Below are 10,216 nucleotides of genomic sequence, written 5' to 3'. Positions count from 1 at the left end.
TTAGTCGGAGAAACTAAACCTAAAAGTAGTTGGTTGACGAATATGTAGGTAAACTAAAATTTTAGGACAAATGACTAAATTGTATAAAGTGAACTAAATCAAATAGACCAAAAATCATAAAAAGTGACGCCCCTAAGAGAATATTGAGGCAAGTGAAACTGAAATGTGATATTATTGTGCACTTGTTCATTAGTCTTAGATTAACCAGTGAAATCAAAAGATAATTTGAAACTAATTCATTTAAGTTGGTAAATTTGAGATCGAAAGATAAAATTGAGCCACTTAGTAATTTACATGATTTAAGTCTCTTATTTGGAGATCATTGAATCACGTCGAAATCAACCAACCACCATTAGTTATTTATTGGACAGTCTCTTAGTTTTACCTTCTTTACAATTTAGTCCTTATAGTAGCATATTTAATTTTATTGCAACATTTTATTGTTACGAATTAGTGTACTATAAAATTGTATTAGTGGACGCTTAGATTCTATTGTGTATGCTAGCTATCGCTCAATTGTCATCTCCTTTGGGTTCGATCATTAGAAAACTTCTATGTTCCATTGTAACATTATAAATATTACAACTGACCAATACGCTTGCAATAAAATTGTAATACCCCTACCCGTATTCATTGCCGGAATAGGGTACGAGGCATTACCAGAGTTTACGAATTATTATTTTTTTTGTATTCAATATAGCCCCTTTATAAATATCTAACCTTCCCTGCAATATTAAATCGAGACCAATCCATATCAACCAAATCAATTCAACATATTTTCAAGATAAATTCATGCATATTTATAAGATAACGTCATCACATATCTAAAACCAGGTTTGTTAACCATACTAATGGCTAACTTTACATTAATTTAACGTTAACATTTACTTTGTTAGCTTATACATGCTATTGATTTCCAAAATAAAGTTTCTTTATATACCGAAATCCTGAGGTTGACAGTGTGATGTGTCTCCGACCAAATCCGACCTCCGAGCTCTTAACACTACAAAATAGGGAAAAAGGAAACGGGGTAAGCACTTTGTGCTTAGTAAGCTCATGTAACAAGAATTATACTTACCTAATATTTTCAATACAATACAATAAACATCCATATATTCATTCAATGCATTATTACCCTAATATGCACAAACTCAACATTCAAGTTAGTACAATAATTTCCATGTACCAATAATATATACTATGATTGATAAGCTCATCAATACCATGATTCCCATTTCCTTGTTATTTTTTCATATTTATCCCGTTGAATTTCTTGGAATTTTCGATGGATTTTCAGAGATACACTTTTAGTGTACATTTCCGGGTCCGTCAATTCATATTCATGTGCGCACATGTCCATTTCAGAGAGCACACTCCCGCGAACCTCAACCTTGCAGTGGGATTACCAGTCCAGGCTAAATCCCTTGCAATTTAAACTCATAGAGTATTGTCGGGATTACCAGTCCAGGCTAAATCCCTGCAATGACAATTACTCTAATGAGCTTGGATCCGAATTACCAGTCGAGCTAAATTGAGACCCTAATTGGATTACCCGTCCGGCTAAATCCATTTTACACATATTCTTGGAAGGCTATATCAGATAGGATCACCCGTCCAGGGCTAGATCCTTTTTACCGTCAATTCCTTTTCGAGATCCATCGAATTTTTCTTTCATTCAAACGGATTTCTTCCCATTTTATCAAATATATCAATGTTTCATAAATTTTCATACAATGAACACTCAAATCATATTCACATTAATAACATACAATCTCAAGCATTTAAGAATATAATTCAAGTTACGAACTTACCTTGATACTTGTTTGTAAACAGAAAAATCTACTAATCCCGAACTTTTTCCTTTCCTCGATCTAGCTTCAGTATTTGAATCTTCGGATCTAAATAAATAAAATTAATTATCAATTTAATACATTTCATGTTCATATGCAACATTCTTTATAATTCAACTATTATTTATAGTTCATTCAAAGCTGTCTACTTGAGCCATAGTCACTAAATTATTTATAACTTGAGCTACGGAACTCCAAATTAAGATCCGTTAATTTTCCCTGAAACTAGACTCATATATATTTTTACCATAAAATTTTCAGAATTTTTGGTTTAGCCAATCAGTATAGTTTATTCTTCAAAGTCACCCCTGTTCTGTTGTCTAACAATTCTGACCCTTCTTCACTAAAAATAAATTATCTCTTTATACAGAATTCAAATGATGTTATTGTTTGTTTCTATTAAAAATAGACTCATTCAGAATTCTAGACATATAAATTTAAGTCCATAAATATTTTTATTCAATTTTTTATAATTTTTCAAAGTCAGAATAGGGGAACCTGAATTCATTCTGACCTTGTCTCACAAAATTCATTGTATCTCAAAATTTACAAATCCATTACTTACAATATTTCTTCTATGAGAAACTAGACTCAATAAGATTTAATTACATATTTTGTTCATCTTCTAATTTGATTCCTACAATTTTTGGTGATTTTTCAAAGTTAGTCTACTGCTGCTGTCCAAACTGTTTTAGTGCAAGCTGTTTATTATCATTTTTCCCCTAAGCTTTTAATAAATGATAATTTCGTCCCTACTCAATTAGCCTCTCAATTGAGCTGATTTTTCTCAATTAACATTTTATTCTATCACCTTAAACTAGTTTACAACCTTTAGGAATCAAAATTTCAGCAATAGACTTTAATTCCAAGCATTTTCACAATTAGGTCCAAAAAATCAATTTCTATTGAAATTACCTAATAAAATCATCTCATAAACAAATTAAAGCTTTAATTTCATTCTATTTTATCATAAACTTACAGAAATCAGCCATGGTGACTTTAAATTTCATCCATGAAATCAAAAACTAATGAATTTAATAGTAGGACCTAGTTGTAAAAGTCTTAGAAACACAAAAATTACAAGAAAAAGGCAAGGATTAACTCACTTGGTGAAAAAATTATGAAATACCAGCTTAGAGAACCCTCCTATGGCGTTTTTAGCTGCTGGAATTGAAGAGAAATGAAGAGAAATCTAAATATTTCCTATTTAGTCCTAGTTTTATTTAGTTAATTTTGCAATATTCCAATTTTACCCTTAATTTATCAATTTTTCTGCTAATTTCATACCCTTGCCGTCCAACCCAAATAACTTTTGGATCTAATTTCCTTTTAAATCCTTTCTTATTAGACTCTTAAGCTGTTTAATCACTCTAGCAACTTTTACACCTATTACAATTTAGTCCTTTTCATTTAATTGACTACCCAAACATTAAAATTCCGTTAAACTACATTAATAACATCTCATAAATATTTATAAAATTATTTTCGACTCGGTTTTACGAGATAGAGGTCCCGATACCTTATTTTACCCAATTTCTTCAATAATTTTTTTTTCTAACTAATCACTAAATCGATAAAATTTTCCTATCAATATTTTCATACGATTTTCCTATCATATCAATTTTCAAGCAAAAATATTGAAATAAATTTCTCTTTAAATCGGATCTATGGTTACGAAACTATTGTTCCGATAACCTTAAATTTAGGCCTACAAAAATCGAGTTTAATTATTTATTTATTTATAAATTAGTTGTTAATGACTTATTTAACCATCAAATTTTACAAAAAAAACTATTTTAGTTATTCATCTAATTTTTCGTTTATTTTAATGGTTAACCTTACATTGTTTATCAAATCAAGCTAAAATAGATGAAAAAAATAATGTCTATTAACTTTGCATATGTATGCCATGTGGTAGCCCATGTGTATCTCACTTAACAATTAATTAATTTTTAAAAAATAAAAAATAACTTTTTGCTTGTATAACACCTACATGTATGTTAAGTTAGTAAAATTAACAAGCATTAATTTTTTATTCATTTAGAGTAGTTAAATAATTAATATAAATTTAAAGATTAAAATAAAAAATTAATTCATTAAAATATTTTTTAAGTTGAATGGTGAAATGAGGGTTATGTATTATTTCATGAATTACCCATATACAATGACATCAAAACTTCTAAAAGTGAGTTTTGGACAATTGGATGTGATATGGTGTATTTAATTTGCAGTATAGTTAATGTATTTAACCATAAATAATTAGTAGCCAAACGACGTCTTTCTCTTTATGTAAATAGTTAAATTTGTTCTAATTGGTTGCCCCTTTCTAGAATTGTGATAAGTGATAACATTCTAGATAGTTCTACTGAGAACCAGACGGGAAACGGGACAAATGAAATGATTACAGAATAAGGAGATCCAACGGTCCAGATCAAACAACCTTAGGTTTGGAGAATTTATAATCGGAAACGCAGATAGCATTTTTCAGTAGTGCACTGCATAAACCTCCACAAAAACCTAAAAGGTAAAGTACTCTGTTTCCTTTATCCTCTCTTTCCCATCAGCCGCCGCAAGCCTTCCATACTCACGGTGGTCTGCTCCTTCATCCGGCGACCTCCTGCCGCCTCCCCTTGCTCGTCATTGCAAAACCTCAGTCACTTACGTTGGCTTGTCCGTACCCCGGCCACTATCTACCTCCACTTTAACATCGTTATCTGTTCTACACTTTATTTACTTCTCTCTTTTTCCTCTTCCTTCCGTCATCTTCGTTGCTCGTTCTTCTTTCTTTGCTGCTTTTTACTCCCTTCACCGGCCCCTCTCTTGTTTTATTTTATCTTCGGTACTAATTTATTTCTTCTTCTTCTTTTTTTTTCAGAAGTTTGCTTCGAATTTGAGCGAATTTAAGGTATTTATTCCTATGTTTCCCTAACTAGTTTTCTTAAAAACATCTCGAATTATTTAAATTATTTATAAATTTTTATGGTTTTATTTTAGCATTATATTTTAATTATTATTTTTAGTTTTAGAAAATGAAAATATTAGAAAAATCCTTTCGTTTATATTTGAACTTTGTTAAAACTTGAAATGCTTCAAAATTATTGGTTTTACTTGTGAATTTTACCTTCATATGTTTTTTATTGTGTTTTAGTTGTAGAAATTAAACTATTTGAAAAAAATTGCTTATTCATCAAATTACATTTGAGATAACCTTGAGTCTAAAACCATGGTTTTGAATCTTTTTCAGCTTATTAAGAGAGTAAGATGGCATCCACTTTCACAGCCATGTCATCAGTTGGCTCATTCGTTGCACCTAATGGTCTAGTCATGGATAAGAAGCTTCCATCTTCTTCCAACAGATTGTCATCTTTAGCTTCCATTTCTTCATCTTCATTTGTTAGTAGACGAAATGTTGTTCTTAGAAGATCTCGTCTGCCCAAGATTTCTGCAGCAAAAGAGCTACATTTCAATAAGGACGGGTCAGCTATAAAGAAATTACAAGTGAGTCTTTGTTTAAAATGCTAAAAAGTTGCCTAACTGGTTAAGTATTCAACTGAACTTCACAGCATTTATATGTTTGCTTTAGCTTACTTCATGTTATTTTGTTGTAGACTGGTGTGAACAAGCTTGCTGATTTGGTTGGAGTCACTCTTGGACCAAAAGGTAGGAATGTCGTTCTAGAGAGCAAATATGGCTCTCCCAAAATCGTTAATGATGGTGTGACAGTGGCTAAGGAGGTATAATGCGTTTGCTCTAACCATTTTTTGAAGTTGAAAGCTTGATCAAAAGTTTTAAGAATTTCATTGATTGAATGATGTGCCTGTATCAATTTCAAGGTTGAGTTGGAGGACCCAGTTGAGAACATTGGGGCTAAGTTAGTAAGACAGGCAGCTGCTAAAACTAATGACTTGGCTGGTGATGGAACGACGACTTCCGTTGTTCTTGCGCAAGGTTTGATTGCTGAAGGTGTCAAGGTTCGTTCATTTATCTTCATATAATTATGTTTGGGGTACATGAGAGAAAAGGTTCGTTCATTTATCTTCATATAATTATGTTTGGGGTACATGAGAGAACTTTAAAGTTAGACATTTCCATGCTATTTTTGTTTAATTGCTAAGAGCTATTGTAATTCAGGTGGTGGCAGCCGGTGCAAATCCTGTTTTGATCACTAGGGGCATTGAGAAGACCACAAGGGCTTTAGTATCTGAGCTTAAGGCTATTTCAAAAGAGGTAATCTTAATGCTCACCTGCTTTCATGTTTTCTATATTTTACTATTTGAAGGAAATATAACTAGTGTGCTGTGGGGTTTAGGTTGAAGACAGTGAACTTGCTGATGTTGCTGCTGTTAGTGCTGGGAACAACTATGAAGTAGGAAATATGATTGCTGAGGCCATGAGTAAAGTTGGCGAAGGGTGTAGTTACCCTTGAGGAGGGAAAAAGTGCTGAGAATAGTCTATATGTTGTTGAAGGGATGCAATTTGACCGTGGTTATATCTCACCTTACTTTGTCACTGATAGTGAGAAAATGGCAGTAGAATATGAGAACTGCAAGGTACATTTTATAATCATGAGATTGACATTTTTTTCTTGTAAACGTTGAACTTTCCCGTATTGCATGTTGACAATTGCATATGCATTCCGATTGCAGTTGCTGCTGGTTGATAAAAAAATTACTAATGCAAGGGATCTTATCAACATCCTGGAAGAAGCCATTAGGAGTGGATACCCAATTTTGATAATTGCCGAAGACATTGAACAGGAAGCTTTAGCAACTCTGGTTGTGAACAAACTTAGAGGTGCTTTGAAGATTGCTGCTCTCAAAGCTCCCGGCTTTGGAGAACGCAAGAGTCAGTATCTGGATGACATTGCTATCCTTACTGGAGGTTTGTATAGTTCTGTACTTTTCATGTGTTTATATTTTTCCCAAAACTTAATTTGCTTGTGTTGTAATTATTGAGAGATATCTACCATTTGAGTACAGGTACTGTTATTAGAGATGAGGTTGGGCTTTCCTTGGACAAAGCTAGCAAAGAAGTCTTGGGTCATGCCTCTAAAGTGGTTCTTACCAAGGATACAACCACCATCGTGGGTGATGGAAGCACCCAGGAAGCAGTGAATAAACGAGTTGTACAGATTAAAAATCTCATTGAGGTTGTCTTTCAAGTTTGCGCTAATTGTGGTTACCAGGCTTTCTTGCGGGCTTACAATGTCTAACTTATTATTACTTCAATGCAGGCTGCAGAACAGGATTATGAGAAGGAAAAACTTAACGAAAGGATTGCTAAATTATCTGGTGGTGTGGCAGTGATACAGGTAACCACTAGTTAGTTGAAGGGACATTCCGTGTAGTTTATCCATATGGAATTTGTTTTAAGAAATTCTATATTATTTGTATCCAATTTTTGATGTGATGTTCTTTTGAAAATTTGAAGGTTGGAGCTCAAACTGAAACAGAGCTTAAAGAAAAGAAATTGAGAGTAGAAGATGCTCTTAATGCAACTAAGGTAATATATAAATCTTGAAGCTTGTCTTGATAATTGTTTTGTAATTATTGTCCTTCAATACCATATAAAACTGCATGTTTTGGGCTATTTATCAGGCAGCAGTTGAGGAAGGTATTGTTGTCGGTGGTGGATGTACTTTGCTAAGACTTGCTTCTAAGGTGGATGCTATCAAGGATTCACTCGATAATGATGAAGAAAAGGTAAATTGTCTTGATAACATAAAAAATCTTATACTTCAGAATGTTTTTTGTTGAAATATTTGGCTGTAGATAAAGTTCGTAAACCCTAAATATCTTGATTTACTATAGGTTGGAGCAGATATTGTTAAACGAGCTTTGAGTTACCCTCTAAAATTGATAGCTAAAAATGCTGGTGTAAATGGAAGTGTGGTGAGCGAGAAGGTACGAGATATGATGTTTCAAGTTACCATGACCAGTACTCTGCTTTTTACGCAGTGTGATAACAGTTGTGGTTTTCCTTCTGTTATTTAATTATTTGCAGGTGCTCTCCAACGATAACCCTAGGCATGGATTCAATGCTGCCACTGGAAATTATGAGGATCTTATGTCTGCAGGAATTATAGATCCAACCAAGGTTTGTTCCCTTGTTAAGTGCTTGACTCCATTTTAATTGAATGTTCGCGTGCCAAAGAGCTTTGTCCCTACTTTACAATTTTAGTCTCAAGTGTTTTTAAAGCTAGTGGTACTCAAATAAAATTAGTATATCCATGAATTGTAAGAATATTCGGTAGAAAGGAAGCCTAGGGGGAATTGAGGGAAAGGATTTGTGTTCAAATCCTAGTTTTTGATGATTACATTTTTCTTAATATAGGTGGTCAGATGTTGCTTGGAGCATGCTGCATCAGTGGCCAAGACATTCTTGATGTCCGATTGTGTGGTTGTGGAAATAAAGGAACCCGAGACCGTGCCTGCTGGGAACCCCATGGATAATTCAGGTTTGCACTTCTGAATCTAACATGATTAGTAGTGGAACACTTTCTTGTTCTTTATATATTGCATGCTAATATGTTGGGTTCGTTTGATTATGTCAGGATACGGCTACTAAAGCAGATGTTGAAGGGAAACCGAATAAGGTATCAAATCTCTATCGTAGCAACGATGAGCCTGTTTAGAGTAGAATGCTTGTTTTCGTTGTTGATTAATTATTGAAAAATCCTTGAGATCCCGGTGATATATATGATTTGCATTTTCAGTGTAACAATTTTGAACATCATTTTTCAGTGGAAGGAAGAAAGTTGGTATTTACTGTTTGCTGTTTTTGATTGGTAGAAAGTTTTATCAACTGATTTTTTTTTCTGATAGATAAATTTTATTTAAACTGTTATAATAAATTGAATTTCAACACATTATTTATAATTATTAAAAAGAAAGATCTATGTTTAACAAAAAAAAAATTACGTGAAAATAAAATTAATTTCATGGGGAGAGCTTCAGCTGATACTACTGTACGAACAAAAAAGAAGGTAAACGATGAAGAAAAATCACCGAAACTACAAATTATGAGGAACATAATTTGTGAAACATGAAAAAACTATAAAAGCATAGAAGCAACTGGCCAAAAAAAAAATAATAATAAAAGCAGGGAAGCAGATTAATGGAAGTGAAATCACTAAAGCAGTATATTGTTGGGGAACTACATTGCTCCATCTTTCTTTTTCTCGATGGGGGGGGGGGGGGACAAAGACGCGCATTTTCATTGCCGATAAACATACTAGGTAACAGGTTTCGTGAATCATGCATCAAACAGTAATGGTGGCAGACACAAGCAATTTTCTTCGGCAGGGATGGAAGAAAGAGAAAGATGAAGAATTTTAGGCTGTACATGAGTTGGGCTATTCGCACCTTGTGCTTTACATGTCCTGATTCATTTCATCAGATTTGGCAGTTTGGTTTTATTGTTTGTATGGTATACTGTATATAAAAATATTAAATTTTATATCAATATTTACTATTTGTTACATATTAAATCTAGATTTGATTTAGCTCAACTCGGCCAAACTATGAATAGATCCACCCTGTGAAAGTGAAACCTCGTTGGACACAAAAGGACCTACTCCTCGCAATTTTGGAATATTTTATCATGTTTTTCACATCTTTTTAATGTACTCCTCAGAGCTTTTATAAATTCTTTCAAAATTTTAATTAGATCTTTGTAATTTTTGTTGAAAATTATGGTTAAACTCTTAAATAGATTGAAAAAATCTAATGACATGTTTGGCCACTGCACTCCTCTCCTTACTTCAGCCTTATTATTTAAAATAGGTAATGTTTATTGGTTTTGTCATTAGTTTTTCCTCAAATTGCTAATTGAATTATTGAAATTTTAACAAAATTGACATTGCGTGATAGTTCTATTCAGATATATTTTTTTGAATTATATTTTTATTTTTAATATTTTATGTATTTTTAAAATTTTTTATTGTACACATAAAATATCATGCATCAATATCATTAGCTATTTAATAGTTTAGTAAGTTTTTCCCTAAAAATATAATCTAATTTTATAAAAATAGAGTTAAAGTGATAAAAATAATAGCGAAATGAGAAAAAATATTAAAAGATGAATTTATCATTATACCTTTAAATAATTTCCTTAAATTATATATTGAAAATAAATAAATGAGAAATGTGTGAAGTCACTAAGCTTGTATATATATATTTACATATGAGAGTTATTTAAAACTATTTTCGTACAAATTAATTATTAATGTAATAAGGTTATGGATATATTTTTATCTTAAAATATTATTAAACGCCTTCTTCCTCAATTAAATTTAATATTGCTTGGTGTGAATTTTAATTAAATCATCAAATTGGTTAAAAAATTATAGAAATATCTTTTCA

The 10,216-nt window shown here is 32.1% G+C and overlaps 1 protein-coding gene across 1 annotated transcript; it reads left to right on the top strand.

Moving 5' to 3' along the window:
• Nucleotides 1-4,178: 4,178 nt before the first annotated feature.
• Nucleotides 4,179-8,617, top strand: LOC108489270 (chaperonin 60 subunit beta 2, chloroplastic). Its single transcript, XM_017793676.2, is given in 17 exon segments — nucleotides 4,179-4,374; nucleotides 4,726-4,755; nucleotides 5,095-5,348; nucleotides 5,459-5,584; nucleotides 5,684-5,821; nucleotides 5,982-6,077; nucleotides 6,160-6,257; nucleotides 6,259-6,400; nucleotides 6,497-6,731; nucleotides 6,830-6,999; nucleotides 7,084-7,161; nucleotides 7,281-7,352; nucleotides 7,448-7,552; nucleotides 7,661-7,753; nucleotides 7,854-7,946; nucleotides 8,184-8,307; nucleotides 8,404-8,617. Coding segments are annotated over 15 exon segments (1,821 nt in total). The 5' UTR covers nucleotides 4,179-4,374; nucleotides 4,726-4,755; nucleotides 5,095-5,111; the 3' UTR covers nucleotides 8,418-8,617.
• The last annotated feature ends 1,599 nt before the right edge of the window (nucleotides 8,618-10,216 follow it).

This window comes from Gossypium arboreum, chromosome 10 (genome assembly GCF_025698485.1).
Source record: "Gossypium arboreum isolate Shixiya-1 chromosome 10, ASM2569848v2, whole genome shotgun sequence".
Taxonomy (NCBI): Eukaryota; Viridiplantae; Streptophyta; class Magnoliopsida; order Malvales; family Malvaceae; genus Gossypium; species Gossypium arboreum.
This window is presented reverse-complemented; position numbering and strand designations above follow the sequence as displayed.